Source organism: Polypterus senegalus, chromosome 3 (genome assembly GCF_016835505.1).
Source record: "Polypterus senegalus isolate Bchr_013 chromosome 3, ASM1683550v1, whole genome shotgun sequence".
Lineage (NCBI taxonomy): Eukaryota > Metazoa > Chordata > Cladistia > Polypteriformes > Polypteridae > Polypterus > Polypterus senegalus.
In genome coordinates this window covers 293,199,564-293,224,667 of record NC_053156.1, presented here as the reverse complement: position 1 = coordinate 293,224,667, position 25,104 = coordinate 293,199,564, and the positions used below count along the sequence as shown (strand labels likewise).

The 25,104-nt window shown below is 41.3% G+C and overlaps 1 protein-coding gene across 3 annotated transcripts in view; it reads left to right on the top strand.

Moving 5' to 3' along the window:
- The window catches only part of supt3h (SPT3 homolog, SAGA and STAGA complex component), a 538,864-nt gene extending 525,686 nt beyond the window's left edge, over positions 1 to 13,178 (top strand). For 2 of the 3 annotated variants that reach the window (XM_039749445.1, XM_039749447.1), the window contains exons 12-13: positions 4,929 to 5,009; positions 12,932 to 13,178. In XM_039749445.1, coding sequence (XP_039605379.1) covers positions 4,929 to 4,970 — 42 coding nt within the window. In that variant the 3' untranslated portion in view covers positions 4,971 to 5,009; positions 12,932 to 13,178. The remainder of the gene's footprint in view (positions 1 to 4,928; positions 5,010 to 12,931) is intronic. The other variant, XM_039749446.1, reaches the window with a different exon arrangement.
- The last annotated feature ends 11,926 nt before the right edge of the window (positions 13,179 to 25,104 follow it).

The following is a 25,104-nucleotide window of genomic DNA, read 5'->3' as shown; positions in this document are numbered from 1 at the left end:
AGAAATTTGCAGGATGAGTTAGGCGTCCCTAAAAGACTACAACAAAGTTGGCAGTAAAGTGCATCGTTCATTTGTAAGTGGCATTAATTAAGGTGTATCAAGGTTATTCATGGGGGCCGAGGTATATCAGCTTTTAAGTTTTAGTCATGTTTGAGAACACCTGTGAGTGTTTATTAGCCTCTAAGTGCCTAGGATATTGTCGGGGACTTTAGGCCTAGGTTATATCCAGGGACAAATGGGTGTTATTCTTGCTGAAGCTATTGAATTCCCTATGTGCATTACTGAGGACTTGTAGGGTGTGCAAGCATCACTTATAGTAAGTGCTTTTGTTGCTAGGGTCTGTTGGAGCTAAACCTAAGGTGCAAGAGTAGAGCAATTCAAAAGCAACCTTGGTGAGTTCTACTCTACACAACAAACAGTGTTTTATGACCTCTGGCCACCATCTTACACCATCTACCTCTACAGCCAGTCTACTGTATGAAATGGTCTGCATTTTTCTTAACCTTTTTGTCAGTGGCACTCTGACTGCCTGAGTCAGGAGAACAGTGAAGACAGTGACAGTGAAATAGGATACTTCCAATCAAAAAGTATATTTTGTTTGCCGTAAATTTTGGGGTCTAGGCCAGTTTCTTAAAGCACAAGTGTATGTACTGTGTGACTTTTTTGCTCCACGTTACCTCACACTACAGACATATTAGCCATGGTTCTGTGAGAACGTATCAGCATTTTGAAGGTTAATATTTCTGATGTCTTAACTTACCTGGAGAGTTTCTTGGCTCCACTTTTGAGGTTTTTACAATTGCTCAGCCACATACTTCTGGCTTCTGGTTAGAGATCACAGCCAGTTAGAAGTGAGATACCCTTCTCTGGAAATAAAAAAAGTTAAACTTCATTAGTTTGGCTTCATTCCAGTAATAGTTTTTAACTCCCAAAGTAGTGTCAACTCTTCTCTGCATAGCAATAATTTGATTTGTGGTCAGATTTTCTGAAGTTTCTACAAGCGCTTAGGCGTTATGTGCATTTCTAAATTTCAAAATCACAAACAATAACAGAGACATACTTTCACACAAGGCCTTGTTAATTTTTATATTTTTATAACATAGATCGTGTTTGGCTTGATGACTCTAGGGCAGGACCATATAATGGATGTGTCCTTGCCAGAGGCAGACATTGTTGTATTCCTCCACACTCCTCCATATTCCTCCATTATTTATCTTGACTTTCTGAAAGCATTTGATGAGGTGCCACATGAGATGTTGGGCATCAGACTAAAAGAAATGGCAGTTCAGGTGGAGATTTTTTTAGATGGGTGCAGAATTGGCTTAGACACAGGAAGCTGAGGGTGATGGTGCGAGGAACCTCATGAGAATTGGCACAGGGGTCAGTGCTAAGGCCACTGTTATTTTTTATATATTTTATGTATATATATATGATTTAGATAGGATTATAAGTACATGTAACTGGTTAAGTTTGCAGATGATTCCAAGATACAGTGGTGTGAAAAACTATTTGCCCCTTTCCTGATTTCTTATTCTTTTGCATGTTTGTCACACAAAATGTTTCTGATCATCAAACACATTTAACCATTAGTCAGATATAACACAAGTAAACACAAAATGCAGTTTTTAAATGATGGTTTTTATTATTTAGGGAGAAAAAATCCAAACCTACATGGCCCTGTGTGAAAAAGTAATTGCCCCCTGAACCTAATAACTGGTTGGGCCACCCTTAGCAGCAATAACTGCAATCAAGTGTTTGCGATAACTTGCAATGAGTCTTTTACAGCACTCTGGAGGAATTTGACGTTGACGAACAGATGGCCGGACATTCTCCTTCAGGATTTTTTGGTAGACAGTAGAATTCATGGTTCCATCTATCACAGCAAGCCTTCCAGGTCCTGAAGCAGCAAAACAACCCCAGACCATCACACTACCACCACCATATTTTACTGTTGGTATGATGTTCTTTTTCTGAAATGCTGTGTTCCTTTTACGCCAGATGTAACGGACATTTGCCTTCCAAAAAGTTCAACTTTTGTCTCATCAGTCCACAAGGTATTTTCCCAAAAGTCTTGGCAATCATTGAGATGTTTCTTAGCGAAATTGAGACGAGCCCTAATGTTCTTTTTGCTTAACAGTGGTTTGCGTCTTGGAAATCTGCCATGCAGACCGTTTTTGCCCAGTTTCTTTCTTATGGTGGAGTCGTGAACACTGACCTTAATTGAGGCAAGTGAGGCCTGCAGTTCTTTAGACGTTGTCCTGGGGTCTTTTGTGAACTCTTGGATGAGTCGTCTCTGCGCTCTTGGGGTAATTTTGGTCGGCCGGCCACTCCTGGGAAGGTTCACCACTGTTCCATGTTTTTGCCATTTGTGGATAATGGCTCTCACTGTGGTTCGCTGGAGTCCCAAAGCTTTAGAAATGGCTTTATAACCTTTACCAGACTGATAGATCTCAATTACTTCTGTTCTCATTTGTTCCTGAATTTCTTTGGCTCTTGGCATGATGTTTAGCTTTTGAGGTGCTTTTGGTCTACTTCTCTGTGTCAGGCAGCTCCTATTGATGTGATTTCTTGATTGAAACAGGTGTGGCAGTAATCAGGAAATTGAACTCAGGTGTGATACACCACAGTTAGGTTATTTTTTAACAAGGGGGCAATTACTTTTTCACACAGGGCCATGTAGGTTTGGATTTTTTTTCTCCCTAAATAATAAAAACCATCATTTTAAAAACTGCATTTTGTGTTTACTTGTGTTATATTTGACTAATGGTTAAATGTGTTTGATGATCAGAAACATTTTGTGTGACAAACATGCAAAAGAATAAGAAATCAGGAAGGGGGAAATAGTTTTTCACACCACTGTAGGTGGATTAGCAGATAATTTGGAATCCATTGAATCATCACAGAAGGTCTTGGATAGCATACAGGCTTGGGCAGATTTGTGGCAGATGAAATTTTATGTCAGTAAATGTAAAGAATTACACATAGGAAGTCAATATGTGAGATTTGAATACACAATGGGTGGGTGGAAAATCGAGAGTCCACCTTATGAGAAGGATTTAGGAGTCGTAGTGGACTCTAAGCTATCGACTTCCCGACAGTGTTCAGAAGCCATTACGAAGGCTAACAGAATGTCAGGTTATATAGCGCCTTGATGTGTGGAGTACAAGTCACAGGAGGTTCTGCTCAGTCTTTATAACACACTGGTGAGGCCTCATCTGGAGTACTGGGTGCAGTTTTGGTGTCCAGGCTACAAAAAGGACATAACAGCACAAGAAAAGGTCCAGAGAAAAGCAACTGGGCTGATTAGAGGGCTACAGGGGTTGAATTATGAGGAAAGATTAAAAGAGCTGAGCCTTTACAGTTTAAACCAAATGAAGATTAAGAGGTGACCTGATTGAAGTGTTTAAAATTATGAAGGGAATTGGTACAGTGGATTGAGACTGTTATTTAAAATGAGTTTATCAAGTACATGTAGACACAGTTGAAAGCTTGTTAAGGGTAAATTTCGCTCAAACTTTAGGAAGTTTTTCTTTACACAAAGAATGACAGACACTTGGAATAAGCGACCAAGTAGTGTGGTAGACAGTAAGACTTTAGGGACTTTCAAAACTCAACTTGATGTTTTTTTGGAAGAAATAAGTGGATAGGACTGGCGAGCTTTGTTGGGCTGAAAGGCCTGTTCCCGTCTAGATTGCTCTAATGTACTGTTTGGCTCTTTCATACACATATTAATCTGCAGTGGATGGTAGGCAAGGGGGTCAGAGAACTTTTAGCTTTCCTTTTCTTTGTGACTGTGGTCCTGAGAGGTTTGTTTTTTCCTGATATATACTCTGTTTCCATCTGGCCTATATTTATATTTTGTAATTTTCCGTTGTGCCACCCCCTGCTGCTCATTGTCTGTGTGGAGTGTGTTTATGTTCTTCTTGCATCAGTGTGGGTTTTATTCCTTTTTAATTCCCATATCCTGAAACTCTGGATTTGGTGAGTTGGCTTCTCTGATTTGCCCTGTGTGCTTGTGCTCCACTTTCTATCTAATTAACGGTTGTTGCCAGTTTTGTACTTGGCATTGCAGGAATAGGCTCTGGGCCCCTTGCATTGAATAGATTGAAAAAAGTTATGTGACATTTATTTGCATTATTAATAATTTCGAGGAGCCTTAAAATCATTATTTTAAAAAAGGTGTGTTTGGGTCCTGCTTTATGTTTTTGCATTTTAACTGTTCTTTTTGTAAATTTGTATGGTGCTCTGGACTGTATTGAAATGTATTGAGTGGAATTTTCACATTTGTGCATTTGTCACATTTATGACACCATTGCGCCCCCTATGGAAGAGTCAACATTAGCAACTGTAGCCACCCAAAGAGATAATTGGTTTGTATTTGTGAACTTGACGGCTTGATGAACTCGGCCTTTTACTGGCTTCCCTTGGGTCTAAATTTTGGGAAGAAAGATTCAAATAACCGCATTCTGTTCTAAAAAATGAAAGTCTTACTTCAATTGTGCTCTCTTCCTTAATGAGTTGATTAACACATTCAGTCAGTACTAGTGACTATATGTAAGTTTGCTCCTCCTGGACTTGTCAGGTTCCTTGAGTGAACCAATACGTATGTCATGAGAGGTAAAGCCCCATAACAGCCTTAATAGACAGCACAATTACCGGGAATCTAGAGAATCAAGTTAAATCCTATACTGCTGTCTACTGTTTTCCCAAAATAGTACTAGAAACCACTTGTTAACCACATTGAAGATTTTTAATAGACAAAGTGGTTGCTCATAACTACCACCAGAAATGTTCAGATTATACAAAATATTACATTCCAGCCAGCGTTGTCTACAAAACCGGAAAGCGTCCTGCCTCTCTGGAGCTAAAGTGATAATTCATTGCAGATTTCCTCCTCTCTGTCTCCCCACCCCTTCTCTCTTTGACAGAGTGCCTACTGCAGAAATGGGATGACATTTCTAGCCTGTTGATCAGAAGAAGAACAGTAAATATAGAGACGCCGTCTAAAGGTAAATCCCCAGCTCTAACAAATAGGGGAGTTTGATGAATAAATGCAAATGAAAAAGGAGGCCATAATTCCAAAGTAGGATGATTTATGTCTGCAGCCTCCCCAAATGGAGGATTTTTTGTCATCTTGTTTACTGCCTAAAACCCTTGGGTCATTAACACCAGGATATTTGTAGGTGGATAAGAATGTAAGATTTTGAGAATAAATCTTGAGTTTATTTCAGTTGGCTGACTCTTGTAGTAGTTAGCTGGATTCAATTATTAAGCTGGAGTTTCTATTTATATTTTGGATAGTCAACAGTTAAGCTACTTTTTTGTTATTTTATTTCAGTAAAATCCTATATTAGTGTGTGCCAATCTGTTTGGCCACTCAGAAACACAAATTATTATTATGTAAAACAAATATTAGCAGTGTTCTGGATTATGGTAAGGTGGGAGTTGAGTGGGTCATGCATCCGCACATTAAGTAATAAATTTTAGAAATTGTAGAAGGTGTTGCAGGATGAAGTAACTAACCATTTGTAAAAAGCTGAGCAAATCCTCCAGTGGACAAGAGCAAACAGGAAAATTAAAAATAATTTCGAAGTGCTGTGCTCTGAGCCTACAGTCCAGGCAGAATCACTTGAAGTCTAACAGAAGGACTCCTCATGAAGTGGAGGTTTCACAAATGTGGGATTTATACAAAAGCAAATAAGACAGGCAGCATTTTTTGTTTGTTGTTGTTTATTTCACCTTATACAATTTTGTGTATTAGGAATTTGTTAGTTTTCGCATACCCCTTGGGGTCAGAGCGCAGGGTCAGCCATTGTACAGCGTCCCTGGAGCAATTGAAAATTAAGGGTCTTGCTCAAGGGCCCAGCAGAGTAGGATCTCTTTTGGCAGTGATGGGGATTTGAACTGGCAACCTTCGGTATACCAGCGCAGATGCTTAGCGTCAGAGCATTTGGAAACAAACACAGTGGTCTCAATGGCATTGATACTTAAATATGTACATACATACATACATGCATATCTCTCTCTCTCTCTCTCTCTCTCTCTCTCTCTCTCTCTCTGATCCCTAGCTGGCGTTGTGTCTAGATCGGCTCCTAAGCCCATACGCTGCTGTGGGTGCCAATGGTTTTCGGATCTCCTTCACAACATCACTTCACATGCATATCTAGAGTGTCTTACAAAAGTATTCAATCTCCATTCTCTGGATTTCAAAAGATATACATTGTGAGACTTGCCTGGACACCATCAGACAAACACTGCATCTTTATAAAAGTTTTGTTTATTTTCTTCTCCAACACACAACAGTCCCGCACACCACACTGTGCTTCTTGCCCCAATCACCCTTCTCCTGGGCCTTTCTCACTCTGTCCCTTGGCCCGCCTTTCCTCTCTCCACGGGAGCCTCGTCCCGCTCCCACTCCCGACTCTAGCTCCCAGACCGCAGGAAGACGGGCCCTTTTATTCTCACCCGGATGTGCTCCCTCAGACATCACTTCCTGGTGTGGCGGAAGAGCACTCGGAAGCACTCTGGGCATCCCTGGAGGGATCCTCCTCCGTCTTCCCGAGTGTGGCGAAAGTACATCAGTCCCAGGCCCTCTGAGACTCAGGGCGCCCCCTGGCGGTGGCCACGGGTCCCAATAGGCATAAGCCTCCTTGTTCCTCTCCCGTGGTCATCCTCTGATCCAGGGCTGTTGCCCCCTCGTGGCCTGGAGGACATACATGCCACCTTCCGGTCCGTCCAGGCGTCCCAGCCAAGTCGCAGCCCCAGCAACTCGTCACAACATATTCTACCTGTAAGTATTTTTATTGGCATCCTAAGTATTGTAGCAATTTACTTTTCAAAACCAAAGTACATCATTTTAAAAAGTATATTTTGTAAAAATAAAAACGGAAAAAATGCCTGCATAAGTATTCAAACCCTTTACATTGCCAACGCATGAAGTGATTTCCCAAACAAGATTCTTTAGGATCTAATTGAGTAATTAGTTTCTACCAGTGAGCAATTAGAATAAAAAGTCCCATTTTCTGGATAGAAAAATCACCCTGTGTGGTGGGTCCTTAGCCAGGCTGTGAACACAATGTGAAAATGAAGACTATACAGCTTACCCCAGAAATAAAAGCCACTGTGCAACTTAGTGCCGAAGCAGGATGTACTGCAGTACAGGATTCAGTTGCTGAAAGTACATATACATGAGTCCACAAATTCAAGAGCTCTCTCCATAATGGTGCTGAATTAATCAGGCTGGCATCCTAGAAAGTAGCCACTACTCAGGACAATGCCACAATATGGGAAAAGGCTCTAATGAACATAGAGTTTTTCAGCCAAAATTCACTGATTTATGTACAGTGCATTCAGAAAGTCTTCACTTTTCACATTTTGCCTTCACTTTTTTTCACAGCCTTCTGTTAAAATTGTTCACATTCATTTTTTCCCCTCATCAGGCAACACTTAATACCCCAGAATGACAAGGTGAAAACAGGATTTTAGAAATGTTTGCAGATTTATTAAAAATACAAAATTGAAATATGACATTGACACAAGTGTTCAGACCCTGACTCAGCACTTAGTTGAAGCACCTTTGGATAACCACTCTGAGCAGGTTTTCTTTAAGGATGCCTGACAATTACACCAACAGGGATATTGTATTCAAATACATAGTCGTGGAGTTGGACCCCCTTTGCAGCTATAACAGCTTCCACTCTTCTTGGAGGGCTTTTAACAAGATTTTGGAGTGTGCCAGTGGGAATTTGTGTCCATTCATTCTGTAGAGCATTTATGAGGTCACGCACTGATGTTGGACGAGAAGGCCTGCCTCGCAATTTCCCATTTCAGTTTATCCCAAAGGTGTCTGATGGTGTTGATCTGGGCTCTGTGCAGGACACTCAAGTTTTTCTTCACCAAACTCTTCCCACCATGTCTTTATGGACCTTGCTTTGTATACTGGTAAATAGTCTTACTGGAATAGAAAAGGGCCTTCCACAAAGTTGGAAGCAAAGCATTATCCAAAATGTTTTGGTGTGCTGAAGCATTAAGATTTGCCCTGCGCTGGAAGTAAAGGGCCTGGCCCAAACCCTGAAAAACAGCCCCATGTCATTATCCCTCCTCTACCAAACTTCACAGTTGGTTCTGCCAAATAGAGATGTCACTCCATAGAACACATTTCTACTGCTCCATAGTCCAGTGGAGGTGTGCTTTACGCCACTCCATCCGACGCTTGGCATTGGTGATGTGAGGCTTACATGCAGCTGCTGGGCCATCCCGCTGCACAGTTTTTGTGCTTACATTAATGCTAATAGAAGTTTGGAACTCCTCAACTATAGAAGCAGCAGAATCCTGGCTGCTTTTACGCACCATACACCTTAGTAGTCATTGACCCCACTCAGTGACTTTACGTGTTCTTCCTCTTCGTGACTCAGTTGCTGTTGTTCCTCAACTCTTCCACTTTCCAATAATACCACTTACAGATGAACATGGAATATCCAGCAGGGATGAAATTTCACAAACTGTCTTATTGCAAAGGATATCACAGTAGCATACTTGAAGTCACTGAGCTCTTCAGAATGAGCCATTTTGCTTCACAAATGTTTGTAAATGGAGAATGCATGGCTAGGTGCTTGAATTTTTACACCTGTGGCAATGGGTCTGATTTGAAACACCTGAATTTAATAATTAAGATGTGTGTCCATGTAGTGTATCTCTACACTTTGCTCCATCCAGCTTTCCCTCTACCCTGACTAGTCTCCCAGGCCCTGGCGCTCTCACCACCATGCTTTACCGTTGGAATGGTATTACAGAGGTGATGAGTAGTGCCTGGTTTCCTAAAGACATGACACTTAGAATTGAGGTCAGACAGTTCAAACTTGGTTTCATCACACCCGTGGGTCTTGTCTCTCACAGACTGCAAGTCCTTTAAGGGCTTTTTTGCAAACTCCAAACAGGCTTTTGTGTTTCTTTTACTGAGGAGAGGTTTCTGTCTGGCCACTCTGTCATAAAGTCCAAATCGGTAAAGTATTGCTGTGAAAAGTGCCCTTCTGGAAGTTTCTCCCTTCTTCATACAGGTTCTTTGGGGCTCAGCTAGAGTGCACATCAAATTCTTGGTCTCCTTTTTTACCAAGACCCCTTAATCGCTCATCTTGGCCAGGCAGTCAGCCGTTTCCCTTTAGGAATTATAGAGACTACTGTGATCTTGGGAATCTTTAATGCTGCTGACACTTTTTGTAGTGTATCCCAGATACGTGTCGTGGCACAATCCTGTCTCTAAACTCTGCAGGTAATTCCTTTGATCTCATGGGTTGCTTTTTGCTCACCTGTGGCACATTTTATAGATAGATGTGTGCCTTTCCTAATCATGTTCAGTCAATTGAACTGACCACAGATTGACTCCATAGAAGGCGTAAAAACATCTCGGTGATGAGCAGTATTATCAGATGCACCTAAACCAAGTGTCATGTAGTAAAAGATCTGAATCCATATCTCAATGATATATTTATTTTCATTTTAGTAAATCTGAAATTCTGTTTTCATTTCGTAATTCCGGTGTATCAAGTTTTGTGTGATGACAGAAAATGAGCTTAAATTATTTTAGCACAAGGTGGCAACATAGCAAAATGTGAAGAAAGTGAAGGACTCCGACTACTTTCTGAATCTACTGCATGATGCAGACCCAACACTGCCCATACCTCAAAAGCCACCAGCAGGACAGTGCAATGTGGATCCTTTTCATCTTCAGAGACTGGAAGTCTTGTTAACAGTAAAGGAGGAATGGAACTTAATACAGGGAACTACTGAATGAGAACCTTTCCAGCTGACTGAGAAACTGAGGCTTAGGAGAAGGTTCACCTTCCAGTAAGACAACAGTCCCAAGTGCAAGGCCAAAGCAATACTCAGACATTTTAAAACTAAATAAATAATATCCTACCATGACCTAGTCCATGGTGGCAAACTCCAGGCCTGGTGGGCCGCAGTGGCTACAGGTTTTCATTCTAACCCTTTTCCTAATCAGTCACCAGTTTTCACTGCTAATTAACTTTTTCCCCCATCACTTTAATAGCCCTGTTAGAAGAGTTCAGCCGTCTGAATCGATTCCTTTCTTAATTAAATGACAGCCAAGCAGAAATGAGATGTGAAACGAGCTAACAGATGACCAGCTAAAGTGGGGCTTCAAACTCTAACCAATTTCACTCCAATCACTTTCTTAATGAAAAGCCAATTCTTGCTGTTAATTAAACCCGTAATTTAATTCCATGGCTTGTTGCTGCTCTCATTCTGCCACAGCACACATTTCAAAAGCTGTTGTTTTTCTGTTCTTCCTAAGAGCACCGTCAAAATGTTTTGGTGACCTGAGAGATCAACCTTACCAAGACCCTCACCTCTCTTTAATTTCAGATATTGTGTGATGGGCACAGGGGAGCTGGTCATGTGGTAGCTTGTTTTGTGTCTCATTATTGTTTGGCTGCTAATTAAAGAAAAGGAAACAACTATGAGGCCTGAGTCAAGTAAACTAAAAGAAGTCATCAGCAGCAAAAACTGGTCACTAATTAAGAAGATGATAAAAATGAAAACCTGCAGCCACTGCGGCACTCTAGACCTAGAGTTCGCCACCCCTGACCTAGTCAAAGTCCTGAACGCAACCCCATTGGGAATCTGTAGCACTCTTTGAACCAACCGACCTGAATGACTTAAGCCTGCTGTTGTGGCAAAATGTTTATGCAAGCCACATTTTTCCTATTTTTATTTTTTTAGTTATATACTCTTACCTTAACATTTTATTTACTTTAGCTTTAAAATAAGCTGTCAGAACAATTAGATTGTCAATAAAATACTTAATTAGTTATTTATGGATCTTTTTGAAATCCAGAGAATGGTGATGATTTTTATGAGACTGAATATTTTTGCATGGTACTCTTTATACTTTTTGATCCCAAGAAGAAACTGCTGTAGCCAACATACAAAAACTGTCAAGAATGTGAAATAAGATGAAACAGAAAGATAGATAACTAAGGATTGTTCTGATACTTCTGTCCCAACATCCCACTGTGTAGAAGAGTAAACTTACAACCGTAAAATGATGGGACACATATGGAAATGCTGTCCTTACACAGAAAAAGGTCTACACAGCCCAAGGAAATCCAGTCAGCTCGGGCGCTCTTTTGTGTGTCTCTATATATACATACAGTGCGCAGAAGAACCATCTCAAGTTATACTCTCTCAATGCAAAGCGGAGTCCACCAGCATCTCATTGGCTGTGCTAATGTTGACCTATGGTTGGTTCAACATGCACCAGTCAATTAACTCATCCATCAGGCCGCTTAGTTAACCGTCTGCCACCACTTCTAGACTCCATGATTTAAAAGTCATCCGGTAACTTCTGTGTGGGTCATGTTTCCAGATTATATTTAAAGTCTGATACAGAGAAGCCTGGACTACACCTTGGGGGATGACGCCTCCTTTGCTGAACACTACTTCTGACACACAACTCTTTAGCCTTAGAAACTGCGTCCGGTCATATAGTTAGTAATTCAAGACACTGGGGGTGCCCACCCTCACTGACCTTGGCTTAGCTATCCTACCATTAGTGGCTGTATTGTATTAAAAGTAATAAACGAAAAATCAGTATAAACTTGTAATCCATCCATTATCCAAGCTGCTTTATTCTAACACAGGATCACGGGGTTCTGCTGGAGCCAATCCCAGCCAACACAGGGCGCAAGGCAGGAAACAAACCCCGGGGAGTGTGCCAACCCACCGCAGGCCACACACACGCACACACTAGGGACAATTTCAGATTGCCAATGCACCTAACCTGCATGTCTTTGGACTGCGGGAGGAAACTGAAGCACCCGGAGGAAACCCATGCAGACACGGGGAGAACATACAAACCCAGGTCTCCTAACTGCGAGGCAGCAGCACTACCACTGCAACACCATGCTGCCCTAAACTTGTAATAAAATTGTTAAATCAAACTTACCCTAAGTTGTAGTGGAAAATGAGTATAAAGTTGTAATAAAAATGTTTAATCAAACTTACCCTGAGTTGTAGTACAGAACACACACTTTTCAAATAATTGAATCTTCCTTCTGCAGTTAGCATAAATTATTTCTATAGCCAAAGTACACACCTCAGAATTTTGTTGAGTCAGTGCCACTTCAGCAGCAATGGACACAAGGGGCAGGAGCCAACCCTTGAAAAGATCTAATTTCAGTATAAGGCACAGCCCAGGCAAATGTGACATTGTCAGGACACACATGTATGGACTCCAAACAGATTTTGCCCAGGTCAGAGTTCAGACCCAGCTCACTGGATCCGTCAGCCAGCATGGATAAGCAATACAATACTGTAATGAGGCACTGCCATTACCTGCAGTGTAACTGATAGCTGGTCCAGGGTTACGGGGCTTCTCAAATGGAGGCTTCATTGCACTTTAACACTAGAATTACCAAAGCTTACGAAAAAACATGTAAATCCGCCCCACCTTAAATCTGCTCGCACCTGTCCATCAGCGTCTTTTGTCTTGTAAATGTGTTGAGAAACAAAAGCAGCAAGCAGCCTGCTTATACCATCCTCCCAGTGCCACAGAAATGGCAAAAAATGCTCTCCCAGCTCAAGCCTTGTTTATCAGGGAGTGAAATAGTACCTAGAGCCGTATAGGCTAAAAAAATCTATTGTTATTTGGAACACATGCATTTCACGTGTGTCCGATATCTACAAAGATCTGTGTAAGTGCAGGATGACAGGAAATGCAAGAAATGTTGAACACATACCTAAAAGACAAACTTGTCCTTGTTTTAGTACTAACGACAAAATGTAGCCATGAAGTGTATAATGTGTGAAGACTGAAGTCCAAATATCAAATAACAGTGGTGATTATTGCTAAATCATACATCCATGGAAAAATATGAAGAAAAGTAACTGACTTTTTATCTCTTTCTACCAGATGTAACTGCCAATATGACAGAAAGCAAGATGCCATTTCTATCATCAGTACTCTGCCGGATTTGTCTTTCAGTCACAGAAGATGACAGCTTATGAGGACGAATTTTAGTGAGAAATGACGCCTTTAATTGTTGTTAATCTCAGTGAAACACTGAATGGCAACAAAAATGAAAAGTCATATTGTTTCCTTGCACATTTAACCCTATTTTTCATGAATAAAGAGTTTACAGACTTTCCCATTTTCTAAAGCTCTGTTGTGATTGATTATATGTGACGTGTTTCTATTTGTATTTGCTTTGTTTCGCCTTTTACTTTGTCCTTCTATTTGTGCATCCAATTCCTGTAACCACTTTACCCAGCAGCAGCCAGAACACAGCTGAAACTTAATCTACAGGGGGCTGCCAAACCACCTGACAGTCGTAAAACTGCAATATTGTCTTAAGGAGATAATACATTTATCGTTTAAATTTTTTAAATCAGTTTTTCTTCAAATTTTTTGGGAAATTAAGTTGTGTTTTAAAATTTAACTGTGCAATGTGTTCAAGTTTTTTTAAATAACGCCCCCTGCTTTCCAAAATGATTATTATTTTATTTTATTTTTTTTTTAAAAGGTTATTTTTCCCTGTGTGGTTTGTAGTAAAAGCCATGAAAAAGTTTTAATGTCCTGTTTTCATGGAGAAAGGAGATTACAAAGTTTTCAGATAGAATGGGAGCCAATGGTAACCCACTGGAAAACAACAAAACAATATCAAAAAGTCCATAAAAAAAATCTGATATTACTCATATCACATAATTGTTGGTTTTTTTATTGTTTGTTTTTTTTTTTTTTATTTTACTGAAAAACATCTGAAAGTAGTCCACAAACAGGAAGCTCCAGCAGTAGTGTAGAGTGCAAAAGTGAAAAGTTACGTGTCGGTGTATTAGCCAGCACTAAAAAACACAATCTAATAATGATATAATAATATAAAGGAATATTTTGTGTGCATTTGTCACCCTGAGGATCCACACCCAACTTTTTTAAACCCTGCTCGCAGCATGTAGTGTGCAGTAATCGCATAATTTCACACAACCATATGAGATTTTGACATGAGGTGAACAACATCAAAGTAATCAGCTTTATCCAAATGATGGAGAGGGCTGCAGACACTGAGCAGAAGTAGAGAACTGAGCGCTGTGTTGTTATGATGGCTGTCTTGAAGTAAGCTTCAGTCGATTCAGGATGATCATCAGTTTAATATTAGTGAGTGGTTTGTGACTGAAACTGCAAGAGGTGACAAGCATTGCTGCTTATGTGCTTATTATGAAGTCCTTGTCAGTTATGTCCAAAATTGTGAACTGACCTGTGATAGGCTGGGTTTGCTTGTTTTAAAATGTTTCACATTTGTTATATGCTGTCAGCCCAGTTTTCGGTTGGTCACCCTTTTAAAGGGGAATGAAATCTTGATTGGCCTTTCATATTTTGTGAATGAATACGTTTGAAAAGCACTATAGTTACAATTTTTTGTAGACAGATTCGAAAGGCAGTATATTAGATACAAAATTCATTACATGAAATAGTATATAGTTACGAAAGGATATATGTACAGTGAATGTGACATTGTTTAATAAATAATAAAGATAGATATGAAGAGCACAGTATACAATAGATTATTTATTTATCTGCAGATAGACAATGAGGGCTTTTTTTTTTGTCACCGTAACTAATGAGTGCACATCCAAACTCCGGATGGGACAGCTTAACTGTTCTAAATTCTTAAAGGAATATACTGTACAGACAGATGGACTTTGGGCTTGATATATTACAGAAAAGCTGCACTTTGAAAGAACTCCAGTTTGCCAGCGATTGAGTGAAACTGGAGACCTACACATTGAGTTTCAAAGAACCCCTAATACCTCCTGACTGCTGCCAGATGCTGCCAGTGGAATTTTGTCTGACAGTTTTTTTTTTTTTTTTTTTTTAAAAACTAATTTCACAGTCATAATACTCTAAAATATCTCTTTTTCTTTGTGCACTGTTGATACCCAGCTGACATATAGTAGATAGAACAGGCTCAAATGCAAGAATGTCCCACACACTGAATATTTAATGTCCAAAAGCTGTTATGAATTGTATAGTATAGATAGCATGGTGCCACTAGGGGGGCCCCACCATGCACTATGGCATTAGCAGTCCAATAAGGCAGCTTTTCACTGTTGGACATTTATAGGTTGAGGCAGAGTGATAAGTTGCATATACAGCTCATACATATTTTGCATGTATTTGTTTTAGAATGAATATTTTACTTGTTTACAAAGCAACAAAAATGAACATCCCAATTTTTTCCTGTACTTCCAAAACTTTAGGAATGCTGTTTTTTATGACTGAATTGCTCACCACCTGTAGCAGACCGGCCACGTTTTATTGCTTAGTGACGTGCATTTCCTATTTTGGTTCTTTGTTTGAATGATGCTGACAAGAAACAAAATTACTTGAGTTGGTGGGCTGTGCCTGAGCTATATCATTGGTGATTGGCCCAGGAAAGTGTGTGTGGCACAGGGTCAATAAAAAGAGAGGCGTGAATAGGTATGTTCTCCCACTGCCGTGTGGACCAGATGATGACCTGAGGAAAGCAGGCTGTTTGAGCCTGTGCAGACAATGAGCTGACTAGGAAGGATCTAATGCAACTATAAGTTACTGCACCACCTGAAATGACAATCTGACATTATCAGGTTGTATGCTTTTGGTTTACAAAACCACATTCTGTTTGCTTGTGCGGCACAAGTTATAATCAAGTTTATTACCTATAATATGTAGTTACAGTTGCTGCTCTTTCCTCTGCCTGTTCTTTCACTCTTTCTGATGGCCTAAGGTTATTGATAAAGAAGGGTGGGGGGGATGCTGAAGTGAAGTGGTGTATCTGACCACAGAGTGGTAAATGTGTGGGATTTCAGGCATTTTAGTGATGTCTTCACAAAAAAGAATGTTAAAAGGAAAATAGGGTCACCTATCATGACAAAACATAGCTATATTTGGGCTTTGAGAGACTGCCAAGCCCCTAGATGGCACCCTTGAGTCCCAGTATGGAAGGTAAAGAGCCCAATATCAGCATTGGCTCTCAGGCCCTTTATGTACAATCTGCTCCACAGACGTGACAGAACTGCCATCAGAATATTGCAGGGCAGCGTTTCTTGAACTGTGTTCTGTAGGACCCTAGGCTTCCATGAAAAATTCTAGCTGTTCTGTGAGGAATCAGTCATAATGCCTTGTATCAGCAGTAGCGACTGGAAAAATGAATGTTAATCAATAAAAAGCCTGAGTTTGATGTCTTGCCGCAGTGATGTGAATGATCCCAAACCAGAAAGTAGAGGTTCTGCTTTCTATCATGGTGGTTACTGAACTTGTTGGTTATTTGATGCATGTTTGTTGTATTCATCATCGTGCATTAAGTAAACTGAATGTATTAATGTTAGTGTGATTTATTTTTTTATTATTATTATTATTACCAATACTAGTAAATAACTCAAGGTGATCTTTTAACTATTTTTAACCAGTATTATACAGTACAGTAATCCTCCTCGATCGGGGGGGTTGCGTTCCAGACCCCCGCGATAGGTGAAAATCCACGAAGTTGAAACCATATGTTTGTATGGTTATTTTTGTATATTTTAAGCCCTTAGAAACTCTCCCACACTGTTTATAAATATTCCCTGCACAGTTATACAGCATAATCCCTTTGCATTCTCTTAGATATTAGGTAAGATTTATTGAAATTATGTATATAAACGCACTGTTTATATACAGTAAAACCTAAATGTTATTTTAAAGATATCGAGTGTCTCCGATATCACATATGTTACAGACATTACGATAGACAGGCCACCGGCAATAAATACGTACAATGCAAGAAAAATAGTATACAGTAAATGTGTGTACAGTGACACTAAACGTACGTACATGTACTAAGTACTGCAAGTAGAAAATTTATTACGGTTACTCACCAACAATGACACGATGACTTGTCCGATAACGATGAGTTTAATTTTACTGCACAACAAAGGAGAGCGTTACAGCCCTTGTAAAGGAGCCTCTTCAGGCGATTGTGTAGCACCGCCATTGTTCTTCTTCAATCCAAATCCCTAAAGCAGATTCCATCCAGACTACTGCCTTATTACATCCACTTACAACTCGTTTTGCACCCTGGTTAAAAGGACACTGTGGCTGTAGATCTTATATTCCAATCGTAGCCTCATTGATGCTGTAATGGCGTCTTACAGCGGTGTAGCTTTTCCCTTCCTTCAACAAATCCAAAACGTTTACGTTTTTGGCAATCGTTAACATCTTCCGTTGGCACTTGGGCACGGCCCCTGAAGCAGTAGCAGATCGTTTTGGAGCCATAATGAAGGGCTTGACTGCACACAAAGATAAATACAAAAGAGCACAAAAGTTAACTCTTTACACAGCGAAACACGTTGATACTGAATGAGCGAGACAAGACTTCCTGCTTAACGCCGCAGAATCGAATTTGGCGCTCCGTCGCTGAGCCATTCAGCACACAGGAACTTAACTGCGTGCTCTGATTGGTTAGCTTCTCAGCCATCCGCCAATAGCGTCCCTTGTATGAAATCAACTGGGCAAACCAACTGAGGAAGCATGTACAGGAAGTAAAGAGACACATTGTCTGCAGAAACCTGCGAAGCAGCGAAAAATCCGCATTATATATTTATATATGCTTACATATAAAATCCGTGATAGAGTAAAGCCGCAAAAGTCGAAGCGTGACATAGCGAGGGATTATTATGTTCTTTTCCTCTCTTTTTCAATAGCTAAATAACATCACTTGCTCCCTCCTCAACTCCTTTTTCTATCTAGAATGTAAGGTTTTCTTGGGAACAATCCACCTTAACGGAAGGATACAGTAAGTGCCTGTGTTTGTGTCTGCCCGATTGCTATGTCTCTGTCATTCCAAATGATGGCACATCACATATATTTGCAGTAATCAAATTAATTTGGCATTCCAACAGGTGGCACATCACAAACATTTGTAGGAATAAAATGCATTTGTCATTCCAACAGATGGCACACCGCTGACATTAACACTGCTTTTATGAATCCCATACCAAATGGCATATAATAGAAACGCATTCATTACACTTTGCACTGCAAATGTTAACACTGAGGTCTACCTTGGTTACTAACTGTAGATTTCAACCCGTTTTAGAGCATAATAACATAATATTCTTGAATCTAAATAATCTAATATGGGGTCACAGGGGGCTGCAAACTATACCTGCAGTATCAGGCATAAGATAGACCTCAACCCCAGACAGGGCATAGGACCAATTTGGGATCTCAGAATTTCTCAACCCGTGTGACTACAGAGTTGTGTGAGGAAAACAGATGTGCAATTTGAACCCAGGATGTTGGATCAGTGAAAGCCATCCACTGCACTGTTACGTCACATTGTGTATCCTGCCATACCTGTTCTCTGTTGTAAAGTCTGCAATTTGATGCTTATTTTATTTTGTACAAAATGATTAATTTCCAAGCCAAACACGTGCGAGTACAGCAGAGAAATTTAAGGCACAAGTCTCAGCCATTTAGTGGTTACCGATTATTGACTAATTTACCACTCAATTAACCCTGGTAAACCACGTCTCGGCAGGTGTGCAGCGCTTATAAAAATGACTCACACCTTGAAAGTCTTCACATTTTATTATCATGCAACGTTGCTTTTTTTGACACTGACCAACAGAAAAACACTCCTTCAGGTCAAAGTGAAAACATCTGTGTACAGTGGTCTAAATGAATTACAAATATAAAACACAACATAACTCTTTAAAATATTCACCCCCTTTAATATGACACCCCTAAATCCTCTCTGGTGGAGCCGGTTAGTTTTAGAAGTTCTAGAATTAGTTCAATTGAGGTCATCTGTCTGTAGTCAAAATGCACCTGAATGTGGAAAGGCCAACATGTGGTGGGTCCATATGGTGGACTAACCGACACAATGAAGGCAAATGAGCCTAACAGTGAACTCTGTAAAAAGGGAGAGTGGACAAGAAAATATCCAAATCACTGCGCTTCTAATTAAATCAATAATGAAGAAATGGAAAGAGTATGGCAGAGCAGTAAATCTACCTAGAACAGGCCACCCACGAAAACTGAACAAGATGAGTCAGGATGGGCATCAAAAGACTTCTAAAAACTCTGAAGAAGTGACAAACTACAATGGAGGAGATTGGAGAGACAGTGCAGACAACAATTGTTGAGGCTTTAGTGGCAAAGTGAAAAAAACACACTGGACGCCACGTCAAGGATCAGTGTCGGCTCCTCTTCTCTTTTCTCTCTACGTTCGTTCTTTAGGCAATGTCATTTTGTGTCATGGCATATCCTGCCACCTCTATGCTGATGACACACAGATCTTCCTCTTGCCTCCTTCCAGTCCTGTTGTTTTTTTTTTTCCCTTCAAAATATTCAGAGGATTGAACCCTGTGACGACAACAGCATTTATATCTATAGCACATTTTCATACAAATTATGTAGTTCAAAGTGCTTTACAAGATGGAGAAAGAAAAATAAGATTAGGCAATACTGAGTAACAAAGAATAAAGTAAGATTTGATTGCCAGGAGGACAGAAAAAAAAATCTGCAGGGGTTCCGAGGCCACAAGACCACCCAGCCAGCCCCTCACTGGACATTCACCCTAACATCAATGAGCTCAATCAGTCCTCATGGTTTTCAGGCTTCACATGGAAGAATTTGGTGATGATGGTTATGTGGACCGCTGGCCTTCAATCCATCAACATGGTGCCCTGATAAGGTGGTGGTGTCGCAAAAAAACCAGAAGAAGAACAGCAGAGAAAGTAGGCTTATGGTGTGGAATGTTACATTTATATTGTATTGATTTTATCGAAATCACACAACATTCCATACAAATAGATCAATTTTACAAGAATAGGATTGAAAACAAATCAACCCCCACCCCTGAGAAAGAGAGCATGGGCAGCAGAATAAAACTTAAACCTAGTGAAAATAAATAAATAGATAAATTAATAAGTGAACATAGATGAATGGAGAAGAAAAAGCTTATTCTAAAATATTATTGATCAGATCCTGCCAGGTTCTGAAAACTTTCTGTACAGATCCTCTAAGTGATAATTAAATTTTTTTCCAATTTCAGGTAGTATATAACATCAGTTATCCGCTGACTTAGAAGGGGAGAGTTAGAATTCTTCCAGTTGAGCAAGATAAGTCTGCATGCCCGTAGTGTAGGAAAGGCCATTACAGTTTGTTTGTTCTTCTCCACTGTAAGCCCCTCTGTGAGCCCACCAGACACAACTGTTAATGGGTTAGGAGGGATTGGGACACCGAGGCTGTCTGAAAGGCATTTAAACATTTTGGTCCAGAATGATGTTAATGTGGTGCAGGCCCAAAACATTTGACCCAGTGAAGCTGGGACTTGATTGCAGCGTTCGCAGGTTGGCTCTTGCCCTGGAAACATTTTGGATGTGCTCGATATATCATTTTGAGTTGAATAATTGTATGCTTTGCGCATATGGAGCTCGAGTGAATTCTGTGCATTGCTACCTTCCACTCCATTTCTGATACATTGATGGAGAGATCCTTTTTTCCACTGTCCTCTTGGACCTTTGAAAGGGAGGGACTGTAAAATGGTTTTATATATTGCAGAGATGCTAAGTCCTTGAGACTGATCAATATTTTTTCCAGCATAGAGGAAGGTGGGAGGTGAGGAAAATTGGGCAGGTTCTGTTTAACAAAGTTTCTAATTTGAAGATAGTGAAAGAAATGTGTTGCTGCAAAGTTAAATTTGGAATGTAATTGTTTGTAGGATGCAAAGACGTTGTCTATGTACAAATCTCTAAGTGATTTAATCCCAAATGTTACGGTGTGGAATGTTGATAGGTTGTGTAAGTCCTTTGTTGTCCTGAGCCAGCATTCTGACCCATACTGCACTGTAAACAGGACACAGTTCTTAATAGAGTTTTAATTTGGTGTGGATGCTATACTTCCACACAATTTCCATGGTCCATGCTGTCGAATGCTGATGTATAATCTGAAGCTAAAGAGGGTTTTTTCCCGTGCATCAGGTTATGTTTGTTATTAAAACTAGGGGGCTTCACCCCCTGATCACCAACCCCCCCTGCCTGCGCTACACGCCAGCATCCTCGCATCTCCACCACTCGCAGACAACAAATTTTACTTTTAATTCTCGTGGATATGCCTCTTCATTGGGAAGAAACACTGCTTTTCCCTGATGGCAACACAAATTAGATGATCTACAAGTCTCCAGCTTGAAGTTTAAATCCGAACAATCTATTTGATCTCTATTTCACCGAGTAATAATTTCCGCTTCTTGCGCTAATGCGATCTTTACTATCCTTTTTTTTTTTTTTGAGACTTTTGAGTTTTCGTACTTCCATTATCCCTAACCTGCTCTTCACATGTATCGCGCCCATGTTTTGGAATTCTTTACAACGTTCTACTTTGTCATGTACTCTTTGTCTTTTATTTCCGTCACAGGCGTGGTTAAATTTCCTAGCATAAAGTCTCGTCTCGCGGGACGTGAAAGTGTCTCTCTTCAAATGATCACGTCTCGTCGCAGGATAAAAAGTCTCTTCTCCCAAGGTTTTTTTTATTATAATAGAGAGACGTGTAATGTGCTCTCTGCACACATGACAACATTTTATTTATTTATTTATATAGCACATTTTCATACAAAAAAAGTAGCTCAAAGTGACGCACATTTATATGTTGTGGCACCACCAGGGGGGCATACTAGCCACCCAACCCGACAGAGACAGACGCAAAGGCACAACTCCAAAGCACACAGGGCTTTTTTATTTTCTCTTTCCCTTGTGGGAGACGCCTTCCCCGTTTCCCACAAGTATAACACAGTCCAAAGCACAAGGACTTCAAATTACAATACTACTACTTCTTCTCTTTTCGTTTTCTCTTCCACTCCTACTGGCAAGTCTTGTCTCCATTCTCCTAACTCTGGCTCACCGAGTAGTGTCTACTGGCCCCTTATGTAAGGCACTCGGAAGGACTCCAGGTCTCAGTGATAGACTTCCGGGTGTAGCGGAGGTGCTGTGGTCCAAGGCTCAGCGTGTGCTGCAGCACCCCCCAGTGGCGCCCACAGACCCCAACAGGGCTGTATCAAACTCCAGCTCCCATGCACCCCTGCGGGAGTCCAAGACACCACTGTTTTCCAGGGGGAGGTAATGTTCTGGCCACATCTCCTCCCTTGCTCCTTCCGGCATGGAGGCATCCTGGCCAGGCAAGCACCCCAGCTGTCCATGACAATGTCTAATTGGGTTTTCTTTAGGAGACTTTATGATTGTAGACAGTTCAGTTGTAATCAGAAGCTTGCTGTCTGTCTGACCAGGCTAATGAGGGTACCGCTAAACTCTGCAGTTGAAAATCCCCGCCCCTATTTTGAGCTCCGCCTTCACGAGGCGTTGGACTGGTTTAGAAATTGTTCCCGCCCACTATTAAGCCCAATTCTCTCCTGGTTGTCTCCAGACATGCAGATTTTACATGTGGCATCGACGAGACGAGCACTCGGGTTACTCTTAGCAAGTGTGGAGAGATGCTGATCTCAAGTGAAAGATGAGAAAGACAATTTAGAGCAGCCCCTAAGTGTCGTGGTTATGCCCCTCTCAGAGGTGGTCCCAAAAGTACCCCTGGGGCTGGGGTTGCTGAGATGATTCAAAAAGCCCTGCAGTGTCGTAGATGTGACCTGATCAGAAATACTGAAATCATTCCGTTATGGTGGGGAGGGAGGAGTGGGGGCTTGGCTAAGACACTTCTTCAGTGTCACAAAGGCGATGGGGACAGTAGCTCAGGGCTGACCGCCTAAATTGATGTCAGTCATTCACGATGGGAAGCCTGAAGCTAAACCTCCCGGAACAGCAACTCCATATTTAAGGTAAGGAAGAGAGTTTTTATGGTATGACAGTTCCAGATTGGCAGCATGTGACAAGAGACTGGACTCTGTACACGCCACAGTGGTGACCCTGTGCCCCTACAACTAACTGCTGAACCCCCAGATCCAGTGAGGCTGAAGCGGATCCCATCCTAGCCCAGGTATCCGTGGTATCCTGTAGAAGATTATGGGATTCTGTGGCTGCTGCTGCATGCATGTTCATGAGAAGCAAAAATTGTATTCACATACTTGGCATTAAGTCGAGACCATTCAGTGTGGAAGTTGAACCCCGCCAAGGGTGTGTGTTTCTTGTCTCCTCTCTTCTTTATGATTTCTATGGACAGGATCAGCCGAAGCCTGGCGAGTATCCAGTTTGGGAGGGGCGGGCAGAGGGTTGCATCTCTGCTGTTTGCAGATAATTCTGGCCTCCTCGGATTGTGATATGCAGCCCACCCTGGCATGGCACAAAGCTAAGTGTCATACAACTGTATGGAAGTGAGCACCTCCAGGTATGAGGTCATAGTCCTCTGGTTCACTTGCTCTGTGAGCAGATAATCGAAATGCAAGAGTCCAGCGACCACAGGCCTTGTTCATAGGTTATCATCCAGTTGGCAGCAGCTTGGCAGTTGTTGGTTTGGACCATGATGCTGAAGAAGATGATAAGTTGTTGGAAAGTCTTAAGTGCTTATTTTTTGGTCATTTTTCTTTTCCATCTTCAGCTATGGCCATGAGTTCTGGGCAGTGGCAGAAATCCAAACAGGATTTATAGACTGTAATTATTTATATATAAAAGAGAAACGCGCAGACCTCCAGTCAAGCCATGATCAAGGAACCAGTACCAGCAGGTGGCCATGCCGGACAGCATGCGCTTGAGGTTTAGTGGTGGCCGATCTGTAGTTTGTATTCTGTAAGTGACTTCTGAAATGTGCTTCACGATCAACAGATGTCGCTGCTCATCTTTCTTTCTTGGCTTTGTCACCTTGCCAAGCAGTCTGACGACGCAGAAAGACGTGAACCCTGAGGACTTTGCGGAGGTTGCTACCAGCCACGTGTCAGCAAGTGACGTGCAGCCGATGCCAGGGCAGTCATTCGTTTTAGCATCATTTACTTCAAGAGATGTCCCTACTCTTGTTTGTCTCCCTGCTTTGTGACCTTCTCAATCAGTCTGCCTATGTAGCCTGCTGTAAGAAAGTCAAGGACCCCAAAACCATGGCGGGGGTGCCTTCAGTCACATTGTTTGCTTAACCAGCGCCAGTCACATCATAAGCTTTCAGTTAGGACCAAGGTTGAGGTTCAGGCCCCTTTGGTTATGATGCAAGTAATCATGTGACAGTCGTGACAGACAGACACAACCCTTGGCATTGCATGTATACGGTGCCCTCCATCATGTTTGAGACAAAGGCACGTTTCTCCTTAATTTACACGTCTACTCCACATTTTAAAATTACAAACCAAACAATTCGCACATCGTGATTAAAGTACACATTGTGGACTTACCGTTCTAGGAGATTTGCAGACATTTTGGTCACACAATTGGCCCCCCATTTCAGGGCACCATAATGTTTGATGTCACAGGTGTTTGTGATTCCTCAGGTGGGTTTCATTGCTTCCTAAGATCTCTTGGCTTGCTTCTACCCTGTGGAGTTTGTAGAATGGAGGACATGGAGGACAACAGCTTTGTCAATGAACGTCAAAGAAGCCATTATGAGGCTGAAAAACAAGAATAAAACTTTAGGATGACCAAAATCAACTGTTTGGGATATCATCAAGAAGAAAGAACACACTGGTGGGCTCAGTAATCATAAAGAGACTGGTGGGCCAAGGAAAACCACCACTTCTGATGACAGAAGAATCCTCACTATGGTCGAGAAAAAGCAACAAACGCCTGTCTGAGAAACCAGAAACAGACTTCAATGGGCCGATGTGTGTGTGTCAGAGACGACTATCGGCAGAAGACTTCATGAACAGAAACACAGAGGCCACACTGTAAGATGGAAACCACACACGCAGGATGGCCAGATTATATGACTTAAAGAGCCTGCAGAATTCTGGGTAAAGGTCTTGTGGACAGATGGGACAAAGATGAACCTCATCAGAGTGATGACGAGAGCAAAGTGTGGAGATCCAAAGCAGACCACCTCATCTGTTAAACATGGTGGTGCAGGGGCTGTTATGGCTTGGGCATGTATGGTTGCCACAGGTCCTGGCAGACTTCTCTTCATTGATGATAGAACTGCTGATGGCACAA